At 47.4% G+C, this 18228-nt stretch overlaps 1 protein-coding gene across 2 annotated transcripts in view; it reads left to right on the forward strand.

Annotated features, from left to right (window-relative positions):
• The first annotated feature begins 2873 nt into the window (after positions 1-2873).
• C2CD2 (C2 calcium dependent domain containing 2) overlaps positions 2874-18228 on the forward strand; it is a 42834-nt gene continuing 27479 nt past the window's right edge. For both annotated transcript variants that reach the window (XR_012661571.1, XM_075099520.1), the window contains exons 1-4: positions 2874-3360; positions 5487-5585; positions 16133-16252; positions 16674-16775. Coding sequence is in view for 1 of the 2 variants with exons in the window: in XM_075099520.1 (XP_074955621.1) it covers positions 3064-3360; positions 5487-5585; positions 16133-16252; positions 16674-16775 (618 nt within the window). In the remaining variant the exon portion in view is untranslated. The remainder of the gene's footprint in view (positions 3361-5486; positions 5586-16132; positions 16253-16673; positions 16776-18228) is intronic.

The following is an 18228-nucleotide window of genomic DNA, read 5'->3' on the forward strand; positions in this document are numbered from 1 at the left end:
AAAGGACCCCCATGGGGATCCTGGTGGACAGCAAATTGAACATGAGCCAACAACGTGCCCTTAGAGCAAAGAAGGGTAACGGCATCCTGGGCTGCATTAGGGGTGTTGCCAGCAGGCTGAGGGAAGGGATCCTTCCCCTCTACTCAGCACCGGTGAGGACACACCTGGAGCGATGGGTCTCCACTGCAGAGAGGCCAGTGAAAGGTCACTAAGATGATTAAGGGGCTGGAGCATCTCTCCTATGAGGAAAGGTTGAAAGAACTGGGGCAGGGGAGATGCTAGAGAAGGCTCAGGGGATTTCTTACCAGTGTATATAAACATCTGAAGGGAGGGTGCAAAGAAGATGGAGCCATGCTCTTTCCGGTGGTGCCCAAGTGACAGAATAAGAGGCAGTGGACACAGATGGAAACAACAGGAAGTTCCCTCTGAACATGAGGAAAAACACTTTTTCACTGTGAGGGTGACCAAACACTGGAACAGGTTGCCCAGAGAAGTTGTGGAGTCCTTGGAGATATGCAAAAGACATCTATCTGGACATGGTTCTGGGCAACCAGCTCTGGGTGGCCCTGCTTGAGCAGGGGTTTGGACCTGATGACCTCCGGAGGTCCCTTCCAACCTCAACCATTCAGTGATTCTGTAATACAACTCACTGCCCTTTTTTCTTTACCTCTGCTTCTCGTTGTCAATTTGCTTGAAAATGTCCAGCAAAAAAAGCATTTGCTGCCCGGTCTGTGAGCCCACACGGCTTCCAATGCCTTGGCACCTGCCATCTGCACAGCTACTTTGGCAGGCACGCCAGAGCCAGCTGCTGCGAGACCCGTGTTAATTCCCCTCTGTGATCCATGGCACGCACTCCGACGGTCTGGAATTCCAGTTTCCAGCAATGAAAAGATGTTTCTGCTCTTTAAGGCTACAGTGGCAATAGCCTAAACCCGAGTGGAACAAGAACTTAGAGTGACATTTCTCTACCAACCTCAATGACTTAACTGCTGATTGGTTTAGCATGTGGATTGGGCAAAAATATACAAGTGAGGTTCATCAGCTGGGAGCTGCCACAGGTAAATAAAGTCACTATGAAAGAAACAGAGCAGGCAAAGAAAAGCAGAGGAAAAATCAGGACACAAATAGCAATGAGCTGATAAGGTGGCACTCTGAAAACCGAACAGGAACTTACTAAAAATGAGCATGACAGAAATAAATAATTACGAAACTTTTATTTAATATCAGAAGACAATTTCCTCCCCTTTGTTGTAAACCTCCTACTAATAACAACAGTAATTCACCATGTTTTGCAGAAAGTACGTCACTCTGAATTTACGCTCCAGATCACAATGAAACACAGAAATTTTTTTTTCTGCTACCGGCGGGTTTGACATCCTCTGCAGAGAAGATGCTGCGGCACCAGGAAGAAAAGGGAAGCTTGTGTTCACTCTCTGATAGGAAGCAGAGGGAAAAATAAAATGCCTCGCCATCTCCTTAGCTGTTCCCACAGCGTTGTGCAGCAGCGAGCGGGAAGGCACATCCCAGATGCACAGATGTTACCCTGTTAGGTGAAGGCGTACCTTCACAAAACGCCCATTCGCTACTTAGGGGCAGCGTGGCAATTTTATCCACTGGACTTCGTAGTTCTGACAGAAACTAGGTTCAGCCTCTGGAACACAAAGTTTACCTGGTCTTTCTGGGGGGAAAAAGTCAGCCTGTTTCGTAGCTGACTCCTGCTCTGCCCACAAGCTGGCATTAGCACGTTTACCTGTTGTGCACAAAGGCATAACAGCCTGTTCATTTGATTTTTCACTTGCAGTTGTTTGTTAGCATGCAAACGGCATCACTAAACAACACCGATGTAAGGGGAAACCTTTGTTATATGAAAAACAAGGAAAAGTATTAATTTGACACCTGCGTCTCTCCCAGGCCTCTGACTGCCTCCCCAGCCCTGCTATCTCTGTTGAAACTCCCCCTTTTTGCCCATCCTTATAGAATTGTAGAATGGATAAGGTCAGAAAAGACCTCTAGGATCATCAAGTCCAACTGTCAGCCCAACACTACCATGTCTCCCAAACCATCCCCTGAAGTGCCACGTCTACACGTTTTTTGAACGCCTCCAGGGATGGTGGCTCCACCACCTCTCTGGGCAGCCTGCTCCAATGCCTGGCCACTCTTTCAGTAAAGAAATTTTTCCTAATATCCAATCTAAACCTCCCTTCATGCAGCTTAAGGCCATTTCCTCTTGTCCTATTGCTTGTTACTTGGGAGACACCAACACCCACCTCCCTACAACCTCCTTTCAGGTAGTTGTAGGGAGCGATAAGGTCTCCCCTCAGCCTCCTCTTCTCCAGGCTAAACAACCCCAGCTCCCTCAGCGGCTCCTCATCAGGCTTGTTCTCCAGACCCTTCACCAGCTTCGTTGCCCTTCTCTGGACACGCTCCAGCAACTCCATGTCCTTCTTGCACTGAGGCCTTCTTCCCGTCCCATTCTGCCCACAGCACTGCCCGGGTCGGCAAATGGTTTCTCCGAGCAGCGGAGTCTCAGGAAGCGGCCCGGCAGCCGCTCTCCCAGCCGCAGCCCGCGCCCCTCTCCCTCCCGCCGCAGCCGCCCCGCGGGGCACCAGGCGGCCCCTCGCCCCCTGCGCAGCGGTACGCGGGGGGAGCCGCGGGCCGAGCGCCCCCCGCCGCCGGCCGGTGCGGTGCAGTGGGCTGGGCTGGGCTGACCGGCACGGCACGGCCCCGCCGGCTGCGCGCCAGCCCCCCGCCGCGCCCGCGGGCCGCCCTGCCGCCGCCCACGCCGGCACCGCTGGGCAGGGACTGGGGCTGGGGCCGGGGCTGGGCCTCCTCCCCTCGCCGCCCTGCCGGTAGGGGCGGGCCGGGCTGGGACTGCGCCGTGGGCGGGCGGAGCTGCGCGGAGCCAAGCCGAGTGGAGCGGAGCGTCCCCGGGCAGGCGGGCGGACGGACGGACAGACGCCGTGCCGCCGCTCCCGGCTCGGGTCCTGCGCGGGCTGCCGCTGCCCGGCCCCGCCGTGCGCGCCTTGGTGGGGGCCGGTAGCGTAGCTCCCATTATGGTCAGCCATGGCGTGGCTGGCGGGCGGGCTGGCCGGGCTGCGCTGGGGCGCGCTGGTCGCCCTCTTCGTGGCGGCGCTGGCCACCCTCGCTGCCTACCTGGTGCAGTATGTGCTGTTGGCCCTGCGGCGGCGGCGCCGGCCGCCGCCGCCGCCGCCACCGTCGCCCCTGCCTCCGCCGCGGCGGGACGAGCTGCTGGAGGAGGGCGGCTCGGTGCTGGCCTGGGCGCTGTCGCTGGGCAGCTGGAGGCGGCAGTGGCGGCGGGCCTGGGTGGCGGCGCTCCGTGCCGAGGCGGCGGCGCGGGCGGTGAGTGCCGGGGTCGCAGGTGAGGGGCGGCTGTAGGGCGGGAAACGGGGCCCGCCCCGGCCGGGGAGCCTCGGGCGGCGCCGCCGGCAGCTCCCCCGCGCCCGCCGGGCTGGGGCCGTGGGCCTGCTGGCCGTGGGGCATCCCATGGGCCTGCCGGCCGTGGGGCGGGCGAGGGCGGCGTGTGCTGCTGTGCCGGCGGGGGCTCTCCCCCACGGGGCGAGGGGCGGCTGTAGGGACACTGGGACGTGCTGGGAAGGCGTATGGGGGTGCTGACAGCGCCTGCCGGTGTGTTACTGCCCCTACGTGTGCGTGTGGATATGCATACATCTATATGTGTGTGCGTGTAGTTGTATACGCGTGTGTGTATGCATCCCTTCGGTTGCCGCTCGGCGGGGATTTGCAGTAAGGAGCCGGCCGTGGGCGCACGCGTGGGAGCAGGGAAGGATGGGGAGGAAAGCCGTGACCCCCGCGGCCCCTGGCAGGGGCTTGCGCCGACGATAACATTGTTCGGGCACGGGGTGGAGGAAACGATGGAAACTTCCTGCCCTGGGTGCGGGGCCTGCGGCCGGTCCTCCCGCAAATAACTCCCAGAGCTGGGCTTCCCTCGTCTTGTCTTAGGCCACGCTGAACTCCCCTGCGTGTCAGTGTAACGCTGGGGGCTAGCTTCTTCCAGACCCCCTACGGGATGCTGGGCTTCTCGGGTTTTCATTAGTTTGCTTTTAATCCAGGTCAGATAAATGCACAAAACGTGGCATCCCTTCCCATCCTGTCCTGCCCTTCTTGCTAAGGGCACAGCGTGGCATCCCGCTCGGTGGTTTGTAAGGGAATGCCCGGTTCTAAGAGGCGAGGAGGTTAGGTGAGGCCGTGGCAACCTCATTCCCTGGTCCCAAGGGCTGAACCCTTGCAGAGTCAGTGGAAAGTGCTGAGGCTAAACTTTCTGGGAAGCGGTATGTATCCAGGTCTCCGAATTTGTGTGCAGCCCTCTCCTTAGGTCTAGGAGGTTCATCTCCCAGCAGCCTCAGCATGCTTTCTTCTTACATGTCAGGGGGCAGGCTGGGGGAGACGGAAAAGCAGGGCAACGTGTGTGTGAAAGATAAGGAAAGCAGTTTAACACTTTCCAGACATCACCATAAGTTAGGGCAGTGGAAAGAAAATAATTCGTCTGCCCTCTCAAATCGCACAGTGCAGTTTAGGAAAGCATTGATTGTGCTAAAAACCAAAAGTCTGCCTTGTGCTTGTGGAAGAGGAGAGCCCAGACAGCTTGGGCACAGGTGCTAGGAACTGAAAGTAGCTAGAAACAAGCAGCAGCTTCCCGTCCCCAGCCGGAGACCAAAGCCACTTTGACAGGGGCACGCATACCCTCCCTCCCCAGGAGAGCAGCTGGAGCCGTCTCTTGTGATGAGTTCACTGCCTGGCACTGCAGCGTGGCATGGCTCCTGCTGTCAGCCTCCCAAAACAATGCCAGCAGCGTACTGCTAATGAAATTCCTGCGTGCAAAACAATCTCGGGTGACGAGGGAAGTGGCGCTGACTGCTCAGTGTGGGTAGCAGGTGGGGAATGCGAGTGCTGATGTCTCTGAAAGTATGACCTCACTGCCAAATCAGGTATACGCTGTCTTTTCCTTTCTGTCAATGTGAAGACAGAGTAGCTGCCGTCATGCATGAGGAAGGACTGGGGAGGGGAAGGCTTCTTTCCTCACCTCTGCAAGATGATGTTTGGGTTTTCTTAGTTTCAGCATAGCCTAGTGCAGCTGTATTATTAGGCTGGACAAAAAACACCTTTTAAAACTACACCACTGGTTAATCCTTACTTAAGAAGTGCAGTTTCACTAAACTCTGTTGCTGCTCTTGGGCTTTGCTCTGCACTGTGCTGTGTACCTTGATATTCTGCTACAGAGAAAGATCAGTTATGATTAGGCCCATAGTTATGTCCTAAGTATAGGTTTTCAGGCTCTACCCTGTATGATGTAGTGAGGTGTCGTGCAATTAATACATACAAGTTTTGACATACATTTGCAGTTCTGTCTCTGGTTCTTCCAGGAATTTCACTGGCAGTGCATTTTTGTCACTTGTTTTCAAGCAATGGGTTCGTCACTTAATGATGCTTCTTTTTTCCTTCTTTCTTAGGATTCACAGTTGCTTACGTTTGAGGAAGATGACCCACCAGAACCACTTGAGCTAGAAGTTAAACAAGTTCTTAGTGTTGTAAAGTCAGCTCAAGAGAAGGTAAACTTCGGTTTTGTTCTGTTTCAGTGTCCTTTTGGGCAGGAAGTGCTAACTTTTCTTATTAATGTCAGTGGGAGTTTTATTTGTCAATACTTCCGTACCCATGACCTAAGTTTGTCGAGGCTGGTAAGAGGCTGCCTCTCTAATGAACCTATGCAAACTCTTCACATTGATTCACTTCTTTTGCAAGTCATGAGCAGAATGTGCTTCAGGGTTTCTACCAAATGAACAATAACCAGGGTTATGCCAAGTTTGTAGGTACACCTTCAATGAACTCATACAGCAGCCCTCTCCCCCCAGCTCCACCATCGGTATGATGGTTCCCCATCCTATCGCTGAAGCGTGGGGAATTCATGAAGTTGGCAAGGGTCACTTCTCTGGGACAGGAAAACATCTTTGTCTGCCTCTTGCTGTTTATGTGGCTGATTACAGGTTTGTGTTGTAAGTTGCAGCCAGGTAAGGATCAGTGGAAGAGCTGCAAAGTCCTGAGGGTAAAGTCTCGACTCTACTGAATCCTGTATTCAGTAAGGAGCGAATGGTCTCTTTCTTCCTCTCCTACCCCCACCCCACATACTGGGAAGTGGGTTTTCCGGTGCTTAGTGCATATAAAATTAAAGTAAGGCAGAGTGTGGCTTTTAGAACAGGATAAAAATGTATGTATGCTCATGACCAGTGACAGCTTCTGCATTTTCATCCTAGTGACTGCAACTATTAGTCATATCTGAACTGGTGCTCAGGTTTAGGCACCTGCATCAAATTAGCCTAATGCTTTTTCTTCTTGTTTTGCTTTGTTATTTTGGTTTGCTTGTCTGATTTAGATGTTAAGCAGGTCTACTATGATTCCCTTGAAACCTATGCATGCTTATCTGCCTGATACACAACTTAGAGGCACACCCTGATTGGTGGCAGCTGGGGATTGCCAACATGTAAATTTGTGTGTGCACTTGTGCACTTGTTCTTGCTGGTTTTTTTCTTTTTCTTTTTCCTTTTTTTTTTTTTTCTTTCCCCCTACCAGTGACCCCTGTGCCAGCAGTGGGACTAGAGAGATTGGAGTTGGTAGGGCTGTAGAGTTGGCACTAGTATTACCCCGTGCCACTGGAAGACACCACAATGGGAAATTGTAAGGTAGAGGGGACTGCTAGGTCTAAAAGTGGTGTGCTGTATGATGTGTGAAGCCAGCAACTGAGGGAGATCTGCTACAAATAGAAGCTAGCGACTAACAGCACAAAAACTAGGTGTATTGCAGTGCAGTGTCTGAAACGTTGCTGGAAGGCAGGCAGGGCTGCAAATGTGTTTGCATGGGAGACGGCCAGGAGGTTAGAGTCTGCTGGTTGCCCTTGGCCAGTGTCAAAGTTCAGCATGGGTGCGTGGGGCCAGCCCTGTGCTCAGAGTACTGTGCCCATGGCTGGACCACGATGAGAGCAGCATCATCTCAAGGCTAAAACCCACTTTCGTCTTCCCTGCATGCCAGAAACACGGCACAACGCTGCAGTCCTGGATTTTCCTGAAGTCATGTTGTACCACTAGGAACATCTCTGCTGCAGTCGCCGCTTACCTTCTGTGTTGTTTAAATGTAGATTCTGACTGCTGTAGCAGCGAAGTAAGTTAGCGCCCGCAGTGCCCTGTGGGCACCTTAACCTGCTGTGGTTAAGCTTGGGCAGCAGAAGGTAACGAGTGCTGGCTCTGCGGCAGCCTAAGCCCAGGGAACTGCTGGCTGCTCTAGGGTTCTTCTCTTGCTCTCTTCTACCTGTGGCTTTGCGATCTGGCACCCTCCCTTGTGCAGTCTCTGCTCCTTGTCTGACCTTGGGTAGAGCCATTTCAGTATGTTAATCAAGCTGTTACACTGCGCTCAGCAGTCTAATGTGGTTTTGCAGCAGCTTAAACCAATATAAGCGTATTTTAAAATGTATTCGATTAAAACAGGTTTGCTTACATAAACCGGGTTGTTCTGAACTGTCCCAAAACCCATTTCTATAATCTTGTGCACAGCTGATGGAAAAATTTCTCTGAATTGTTCTTACTCCTTCAGTTAAGGTACAACCTGAATATTTATTTGGATTTCAGTGTATTTTATTTGGATTTCAGTGCCACCTTAGAGTGGCACTCTGGTAGCTACTTTCCCTCCTTCCTTAAATCCTTAAATTCCCTCCTTTCTCTAAACCCCTCGGGAGTTCTCACATACAGTAATTGTCTCTCTTACATATTCCTCAGCTAATACCAACGGTCCAAAGCGAGGGGTTGTGGTGTTTTCTGACCCCCTCTGCCCACGCTCTTCAAACTCTTAATCTTTGCACATGAAATTGAAATCTCTCTCTGCAGCTTGTCCAAACTCAAACTTCTGATCCGTGTTTGCAACTCACTGCTGGTACGACTGGCTCTGAATGTAGTTTGTGACTGAATGTTGCATGTTTATCAATGTTGTATCAACCAGCAGAGCTCTGCACTTGCCCAAGGCATCAGCTGGCACCAGACTGTGTTCCTGCAGCTGGTTCAACATGCTGCTTTACTTGTGATCTGTATGGCAGTAGTGTATAGGTGCCTTGGTACCGCAGCCAGGACTTGATTTATTGCGTGTCATTTTAAGTATGTATTTGACCTTGCATCAGAGAGGTTGTGGTCATCAAAGGAAGTGGAGGATTGAGGGCGAGAGATCAAAATAGCAGTATACCTTAATACCAAAATGCCTTAATGCAGCTGTATGCTGCTAGAGCCCTGTGGTATGTCTTTTGTGGTGGGTGGTCCTCTGTCCTCTTAAATGCTGGGCCATGGATCACAGCCAGGTGATGAGCCTGCCTGGTGCTGGAAGCGAGCCTCCTGCCTGGGAAGGATCGCATGCAGTCTTGCTCCGAAACAATACGAGATTGCCAGCCAGACTGTAATTATTATATTACTGCTGACAGCTCTCTTTATGACCAGGGCACATGCTGACACGTGCAGTCCGTAGGTGTATACGTACTGTCCTTCCCTTGAGGAAGCTGAAAGTTGTAAAACTGCCATATGCTCCATGGTGCAGTATTGCAGACACGGCTGAGGAAGCTGCTGGTTACGAGCTTGGCCAAAGCCATTGTGATAGGAACAGAGCTGCTCTGTGGCTGAAGGTTACACCATGCTGCTTCTTGACAACGCCTCTATTTATACGTTGCCTTCACTCCAGTTTTGGGCCAGAGCCTAAATACATAGAATGAATTGGCCTGTTTTCATTGTGTGGTGTTGGTTGTTTTCCTTTAATAAAGTAAACATTAGCAATATTCTTAGCTAGTTCTGCCAACCTTTCCATTACTGCAGTCTATTTCCAGAGGCTTTGAACTTCACAACAACAACAACAAAAAAGGCAACAAAAAAGATGACTCTCCTGATGGGGACTTGGTGCAGAGGGTTTAGACAGAGCAGACCTGCAACAGAAGTCTCCCTTCTTTTCCTGCTTCATGCCTAAATAGAAATAAAGTGCCCTCAGAGTGCCATTCCTTCAGTGAGTGATAATGAGTTGCTATACAAGGAGTGACTGTCTTGGAAGACAACGGGCAACAGCAAATACGAAAGCTTCATGCTAATTTTTGTATGATGAATCTTGCCGAGAGAAATGGTGGAGAGAAAGGAGGACTGTTTTGCTGGCTTCTGAGAGATCGTGTTTTCCCATGAACTGTGCAGCATGGCCAAAAAGGTCTTATTCTCCCACAGAGCTGTCGTGGCTTCATCTTGGTATCCCTTCTTTTGCAGTCACCCTGCTGCGAGCTGGCAGCCTGCGTTCGTGCTGTGCTGGGGTGTCAGGTCTTCCAGTTCCACTTCCTTTGAAGCAGGTAGAGCCATTGCGTAGCAAAGGCTGTTTTCTGCTCCAGGAAAGACTGGTTTCTCATCGTCACCACTACAGTACTAACTGGGACTCATTCCTAGTTATGTATGTGTGTTTATTTCTGATTATTTTTAGTGGAGTGGACGGCTCTGACCATCACATACAGTTCCTATCATCTTTTAACTCCCTGTTTTGCTTGAAAAGCTGTCCTGGAGCTTTGCTGCTTTAATGACTGATATTTCTTTTTTGTTTTTTTTACAAGCCTAAGTGGAATCATGGCCCATGGAGCTTTCTTGCTTTTTTAAAAAAATTCTGTATTAATATAATCCTTAATGTATTTGCTTTTTGTCCATGGTGCTTGCTGTCAGTAAATGCTCTTTGAAGGAATTATATTTCCTTCCAGCCTTTGTCTACCTTGGCTAAATAAGTTGTTACTTAAAGTCTCCTTTCATGATGTTGTCCTGCCTCCTAAGTCACTCCTGTGCACTCATTCTCTGCAGCAGCTCCAGTTAAATCCATTTTCTTGAACTTGATGGCTGAAGTGACACAGAGCACTACAGGTGAGGTCTCACCGTGCATGGAGATTACTGCTTCTTTGTGTCTGAAAATATTTTCTTGATGCATTTTAGGCTTCCGATCTGCCTCTCCCATGGCTGCTTCACACTGTGACTGACTTGATGCATCCAGTTCCCTCTTACTTTGGTGTTCTCCCAGTGATAAGCTGCCCTTTGTAGGAGCAATATTTGTTATTCTCATGCACACACGCTCTGTATTTTGAATTGCATTTCCCTTCCAGTCTTCAAGGTTTTTCAGCTTTTCTGTGTGGTGTCCTGATCTTCCTCTACATTGCTGCTTCCCAGCTTGCTTTCCTCAGCATTACACTTTCAGATTTCTCCTGAGGAATTTTGGACATTAACTATGCAATAGGATCGGTGCCTGACAGGCTGCTTTGTAACTTGCTTCCAGCTTTCACCTCCCTGCTCTTTGTACTGTCCTTTCCCTTTCAGACACATCCCCAATCACCTTAACATAGGAAGGATGGAGTACAAGCTCAAATTACCAGTGGGGTGACCGTACTAAAATAGACAACATAACGGATCTAACCTACTTAAGAACTGAGTGTCTTGTCAAAGGAAGACATCAGGGTGAGGATTTGTTTGCTTCAGTGGAGGTAATACTGGTTTTGGCACTGTCAGGTAACCTGCCTGTCTTCCAGCTGCTACTGCAGATGTGTGCGGGCCTCCTATAGACTTGTGCCACATCTGCCAGCTCGGCACAGAGGTCAGGGATGCCATAGCACCCCAGCACAGCAACACGATGCGCCTGTATCTCCACAGCTGAATCTCTCTCCAAGCTGCTGTAGCACAAATTGGGAAACCTCTCTTGCATGTTGTTGTCTTCTGTTGGTCACCACGTCTTCAGCTATGCTGTCTCTCAAATGGTTTGTGAGGACTTACGTGCTAGTGAGGCCAAACTAGCAAGTCTATTTCTGGTATTTAGTTATTTTCCACCTTCTTAAATGTAAGTACTGCTTCCTGTCTTCCCACCATTTGATATTCACTTAACTTGATAGGTGGATTGAAAATTCTTCCTGTCCTGTCTCCTTGTACTCCCTGCTTCTTTGCTTTATCCCCCCTCCCCTTTTTTCCACTTTTTTGAATTTGTGTGTCTATCCGTCTCAGAGGAGCAGATAAATTCATATGTTTTATCAGTTTCTGCTTTGTTTCTGTTGCTGACATGGTAACTCTTTCTCTCTCCTGCACTCATTCCATCACTCACCCTGCCTTCACCCTGCTGTTTACCATCATTTTGGAAAACTGTTCTGGGGTTGTCTCATTACATTTGCAGGCAAATGAGCTTTGATACCAGCTTCTAAAAATCTGCCCCTAGTTGTGCCTGGGTTAGATGTTGCGTTTGTCTTCTCTCCTTCAGTTTGTCTGTGTCACTTGGCAAACTGCTTGAATAAGGAGGAAATGGTGAAGAAGCTACAGGGAACCCCCTCAAGAAGTTAATGCATAGGCTCTGGTAACCAAGGAAGATCATGTAATTCTTCTTCTGAACAGCTGAGTGTTACAGCTACCAAAAGGCAGAAGTTTCTGACTGGAAAATTTTCTTATGGTGAGATTTTAAGCTGAGCACACAAACTGTCTGTGTTGGCCATTGACAAGACAAGTTTTCCATCCCAAAAGAAAAAAAGCCACCGCCTTCTCAGAGTACTACTCCAAAACAAACATGGGAAGCTGTGAGGTTCCTGAACTAATGGCGTACTAGTCCCTACAGTTGAGATCAAGGCAGCTTTCACTGTGTGGCTGTCTCACAGTATATACTTCTTTTCTTGTGCAAACTGTTAAAGGTTTTTATTGCTGACATACTACTAAGTCACCTCGAGTAACCTGCTATTCCTGCTAATAAATACCAAGTACAGCAAAACTGATTTCCTTCCAGAAAAAAGGCAATCAACACCTGTAACGCCAAGAGTTTTACACAAGCACGTGATGTTGTTGAGGCCTGGGGAAGGTGAAGACGACCTTCCCCGGCAGGACTGTCAGAACTTCCCCCTGAAGTCACAGCCCTTCGCCCTCCACTTGGCCATGGGAGGGAACCTGCTGCTGCATGTGGAGAGGGGAGGGAGGACAACTGTCATGGAAGAGAAATTGATAGGCTGTGCGTAACACACAAATCGCTGCTGCTTCAGGAAGGAAAGAAACTGAAAATTTTCAGCTCTGTCCAGAGGAACTGCGAAGGGAAAAAGTCAAGATATAGAGGTGGAGGGCAAAGTAAGGGGAGGAGCATTACTTGTTTTTTTAGGGTAACTGTACTAAGAGTTTTAGATACGTATAAGCAAGGTGTGTTACAGCATCTGCAGCTCTTTGGAGCTGGGTACCGGTGTCAGGCAGATGGTGAACAGAGCCCAGCCAGGTCGGGGAGTTTTGCCATGGCAGCTCACCCATGTCACAGGCTAGTGCGGTCAGGGGTAGAAGCAGGTGAGGGGTGAGGCTGGAGGGTATTGAGGAGATAGCCAGAATAACGCTGGCATGGGGGTGACCACATGCCAGGAGTCAGCTGGGCGTGGGGAGCGATGACAAAGGCTGAAAAGGAGCAGGGGGCACAGCATTGCCAGCGAAGGCGCCTGAGGAAGGGCTGGGAACCCTTTCTGTAGGAGATCCCCAAAGTGCATGGAGAGGCCTTGGCTGGTGACAGGGTGTCTGTGTCAGGGGAGGCTAGAGCTATGGAGGTGCTGGAAGGAGAAAATATTTTGGTTCTGCTGGTACAAGAGTCCTGGTTTCTTTGTGCTGCTCGCTACTTCACTTTGCCCTATTTCTGCCAATTTAGGAGGTTTTGCTTGTCCAGATGTAAGATAACAAAAGAGAGCTGGCGTGTGAACCCTCTTGGAGTCCAGAATTAGCTGGCCACAGCTGCAGTGCAGTGGTGGTGCAAAGGCTTAATTTTTAAAGAGCAGGTTGTTATAAAAATGACAGGTTCTCTAGACTCTAAAACACAGTGTTGATGACTGGGGGTGTCCCTGATAAGGAGAATTATGAGAGAGAGATGAGGAAGATAAATAAAGTTGAAGGGCAACTCCCTGGGTTTGTTCAGCATGGAGAAGAGAAGGCTCTGGGGAGACATTATAGCAGCCTTCCAGTACTTAAAGGGGGCCTGCAAGAAGGCTGGAGAGGGAGTTTTTACAAGGCATGTAGCGATAGGAAAAGGGGTAATGGCTTTAAACTGAAAGAGGGTAGATTCAGATTAGGTACAAGGAAGAAATTCTTCACAATGACAGTGGTGAGGCATTGGAACAGGTTGCCCAGAGAAGTTGCAGATGCCCCATCATTGGAAGTGTGCAAGGCCAGGTTGGATGGGGCTTTGAACAACCTGGTCTAGTGGAAGGTGTCCCTGCCCATGGCAGGGGGGTTGGAACTAGATGATCTTTAAGGTCCCTTCCAACCCAAACCATTCTGTGATTCTGTAATCCCTTCCCATCGGTTCAGGTGCTGTTGTTTTCTTGTGAACATCTATCCTTCCTCTTTTTCTCCCCCATCAGTCAGAAAGGGGTGCTTTGCTTGACACTCCCTTCTCCTGCTTTTGATCTGTGCAGAGAAAATTAATTTGAGGGAGCAGGTTGGATTGGGACATGGAGGAAGAAGAGCATAGCACAGGAAGTTTCAGTATTTTTCTTCATGTGACTGTTCTGGGGAAAATGGCTCCGGTCTTTCAAAATCATCTGCTACACTTCTAAAGGAATGTCACTTAAAAAAGGAAAGGCGCAGTTGTGGTCTTTTTAAACAACTTCTTACCACTTGTGACAGCATCTTAGATGAAAACAGAATTGCTTTCTCTTCTGATTCTAACCCAGAATTCTATTTTTCTCAGTATTCTGACTCCATAATCCATCCTACTCCCAGAACAAGGGGATTCACCTGATATAAAGACATATTATTTTCCATTAACAGATGTGGAACCACTCATTTTTCTGATTGGATTAAAAAGTAACAGACCTCTGAACCAGAAGACAACAGTTATTTTATTAAAAGTGAGGGGAGAAGGGGAGTAGGACTTGGTAGATGTCTTTGTCAGAAAATAAATTAATCAAGGAGACTAAAAGCCCAAACCAGTATGGTTTGGGCTTTTAAACTAAGGGTAAAAATAGATTGTAAAAATTATTTAGCATCTCTTGACAAGGTGTAGAAAGAAGAGCAAAAATTCCCCCACCTGCAGCATCTGTTTCCATTCTTTACTTAGAAGTAAACACAGTTAAGAAAGAAGTGAGTGGCATATGAACTCATCTTCCAACTCTCCTGCCACACTTTTTTTAAGCAGTAATCTACCACTTACCTGGCAACCTTGGCTCTTAGACATCCAGAAATTCCAGGTGAATGGCTCTGCATCACATGTGCAGCAAGTCCAACTTGTTCTGAATGCACTGAACTTCTATGCATGTGTGGATGAAATGTGCATGGATGACAAACCACTGCATTTAGGACATGCAAGTGTCAGCAACTTTTGCATCGGACCTGTCCTTTTCCCTCCTCTGCTCCCACAAAAGAGGGGAGAACCCATTCATTTTTGAAGTCTTCAGAACCACTATGCCAATCCATCCTTGTGAATGAAAGGAGTAATTCTGTGTTTCAGCTCAACTACAAGTAAAATAAGCAGTTACACTCTGGTCTTGTTAGCTATTAAAAAAGCTTAAAAATCCTTTATGCTATACCATAATATATCAATACTATGTATTATATATATGTATATCAGTAGATCAGTAAATCAGTAGGGGCTGTTCGTATTGATTATATGGGATTAAGGGTCAGAAATCACTTCTGAAGGAATTTAGACTTTGGGGAAGGAGAGAAGTGACAGAAACTGATTTGTCCACTTCTGAACTATAATTTGCAGATGACAAACCTGAAAAGGCAAATCTTGTTGCTTGTGGGTGTGGTTGGGATTTTTATTTGTCATGTCCACTCCCTCCCCGCGCTCCTTTGTAATTAAGTCTCTAGCCTAATGCATGTGCTCTGAAGCCCTTGATAATGCTCTGGAGCTTCTGAATGTGTGCTATAGAGTCCAGGGAGGTGAAATATATTTAAGGATAGCCTGATAAGGATCTTCCAGAGGTACATGATTCACTTTAAAGCCTTCAGCTTCAATCCAGTGCCCGTAAGTGAAGCAATAAGTGCACAAACCTAATTTAATAGCATACATGCAGAGTTTCTGTCAAACAAATCTTGCAGCAAATTATTTGTCTGGGCATTGCATTAACCTGGTTAACATTGCCTGAGTCAATCTAAGGAGGGTTCAGCTATCCTTTCCAATGGTGGAGCTGTGGGGACAGTAACTACAGAGGGACAATAACAAGCAGCTGTCTTTAAAGAGTAGAGCTGTTTGCAAAGAGAGCTTCTCTCTCTGGCATAATGCGTGATTTCTGACTTCTGTACCTGGGGTTTTCAGGTGCCACCAGGTGCTTTCTGCACACTCTGGGAATTTTGCATGGCAGCTCTGGCACTTCAGTTGGTTTGCAGAGGAGAGGGGGAGAAAATCATTCAGCATTTGTAAACTCAGTGTGGAAGCAGTTTAAATTACTGCTCATAAAAGTGAGGGAGTGTACTCAATGAAGTCTGTTGCAGTCAAGTGGTATATGAACTTCTCCCAGACATTTAGCTTTGTCACCAAATTTCAGGGCCTTTCTTGTTTTGGTCAAAGACTTGAATAAAATTTTAAAGGCTCCTGCCCCTTCCCACACCACTGGGAACTGGAATGACTCAGACAAAATCCTCTTCTGCAGTAGTAGGGTTATGCCAAAGTTTTGCATTTGTGGGATACCACTAAACCAAATATTGTTTGGTAAAACCAGCTGTCCTATGGTAGGCTACTTAGTTGGGAGCAGAAGAGGAAGAGCAGCAAACTTTTTTGTCTTCCTTAAGCAAGATTGTGATATTTGAGCTTTTAATACTTAGATATGTGAAATACAAAGCAGTCTCTGTCAAGTGAGGAGAAACTTGGAAAATACCAGAATTTCCAGTTATTAAATTCTGTGTCCAGAAGCGAACACTTGAACTATGTTTTTTAGAAATGAATATACAGAAGGAGGTAGGGATGTTAATGAAATTGTTTAGAAATCTTCCACCTATGGAATTTAGCATAATTCTGGTAGCTTAAAGCCTTTCCCTTTCTTAGTTTCTTTCTTGCCTTCACCAAACCTTCTTCTGAAGACTCATTTGTTTTTTCCTTTCTTTGTCTCCCCCACTCTCTTTCATTTCTTTAGGTGGTTTCTTGTAATGTCGTGGGAGATTCCGTTAAATTTATTGTCACTGTCTCACATACTTCGCCTGTGGCTGTAGGAGGTCAGTCGTACAGCGTGAAATTGTCTCCCGTTCACTTGCAGGTAAAGTGTTAAGTGTTCTTCTCTCTCTTCTTCCTTCTGTTATGTCTCATCCTGCAGCTGATCTGAACCTCCTGTTTGCAAAATGCATACAAACTCACGTTAACTCTGGTAAAATGTTTAATAATATTGCAGTTTCCTTCTGGGGCAAGTGATAAACTCATAAATTAAGCCGCCTCTCTAGGAGACTGGATAAATAACACATTGGGTAGACTACTTGGATGTACAGAACACCAATACCCTTTTTTGACTGGCATTCACTCTCAAAGCTTGAGTAACTTGTGCCTTCTTAGACTGTTACTCTGAATTTAGTTACTCAGAAACTGGTATCATTCTTCCCTTGCAAGCCTTAGTGTGGAGCTTGACCTACAATTTCTTTACAGGACACCAGAACACTCTCCAATAACTGCTTTCTCATCCACAGCTTCAGCTCTATGTGAAAGACAAAGGAGACGATGTCAAAGTTGAGTGGTTCCTCATTAACACCAATGAAACCAACTTTGAAATCCAGCCAACAGTGCAGGAGGTCAGTCAGTAAGTTTTGATTGTTGTAATGATGGAGAAGATGGGTTTGCATCCCTTCAGTGCAAAACCCATCTTTGGTTTTTGAACCTAAAGCAGTGTAATGCTTTAGGTTAGCAGTAGAAGTGTCTCGAGCTAAGGTATCAGGTAAGGCTGGAAGAGCTGAAACAAAAATGCCCATTCCTTTCTGCTCACTGCCTTTAGCAGAAGCGTGGAGCAGTTACCTGTTGTTGGTGCTGTCTTGAACTGCTTCAGTGACCTCTGCCATGGCTTATCCATCAAAACCCTACACCTCTGGAATCTAGGAGCATTTCTCAAGATCACTGAAGCATTAAAGATAAATCAAGTCTGTATTTGACAGATGAATGACTTGGCAAACGTTTTTCATGAAAATTCAAATGTGTGAAAAACGTCTGTTCCTCAATACCTTCTCTGAGAGCACTTCTAAACTAACAAAAAAACCCCACCCAATTGTAATGGTATTGCCATCAAAGTAATTGCAAAGTTGCCCTATCCTTAACTTAAATCAATTTTGACATGTGGCAACAATAATTCAGGGAGAGTTCTGAAAAAAATACAATTATTTAAGGAAGGGTGGGTGATCTAAAAATATCCTGATGCTTTTGGAATTGCACCTTATCTTAGTATATAAGCATTGGTTCATTGGGATTTTTTACTGGGACATCCCCTGAAAGAGTTTCTTTGTGACAGAGACTCTTCTGCCTTCACAATTATATTTTCTTAGCACAAACGTGGTGAGTTAAACCTTTCTTAAAACGGTGGGTGAACGCTTGTTTGTGTTTTATGAAGTTGGTTTTCTGACTGAAGGCCTTGTTAAAAAATAGGTTTATTGTGTAGTAGAGCTGCTTCTAAACGCCTGTACTGAGTGACCTGGAATCATAATAATTTATTACCCCATTTTTTGTACACAGAAATGTGAAACTCATAACTAAAGTCAGACAAGTCTTTTGAAGTGTGTTTTAATGTAGATTTTACTGTGCATGCATAGCAGTGCAAATGACCTTCACGTGTTGGGGTGGCATGCTGATTATCCACATATTGAATAGTCATTAAGTACTTACTGGCAAATGCAGATAACTGGTACAGTCACTGGACTTCACAACCTGCTTTTAGAGAGGTGCCCGAGTCCAGAGTTGCAAAGGAGTTGTAACTTGCTGTGCTTTGCCTGTGTTTTTAAAATGAGCCTGTTAAGTTCTTAATAGCTATGGGCTTTATTTTGACTTTGAAGTTTCTATTAGAACTTAGGGAAGAGGGGAGGCAATAAACGAAGAGCCAAAACCTGTGAGCAGCCTACACCTTGGAAATTGCTTCAGCACCTACACTTAAATGTCAGCTTTTGTGGCTTGTTTTTCCCTCTTTTTGAGGCAATATTGTATGTGCAAATAAATTGCTTGTGATTATCTATACAGTGGTTTTGTCATAAGCCAAGCAAGGTG

Source organism: Phalacrocorax aristotelis, chromosome 1, assembly GCF_949628215.1.
Source record: "Phalacrocorax aristotelis chromosome 1, bGulAri2.1, whole genome shotgun sequence".
NCBI lineage: Eukaryota > Metazoa > Chordata > Aves > Suliformes > Phalacrocoracidae > Phalacrocorax > Phalacrocorax aristotelis.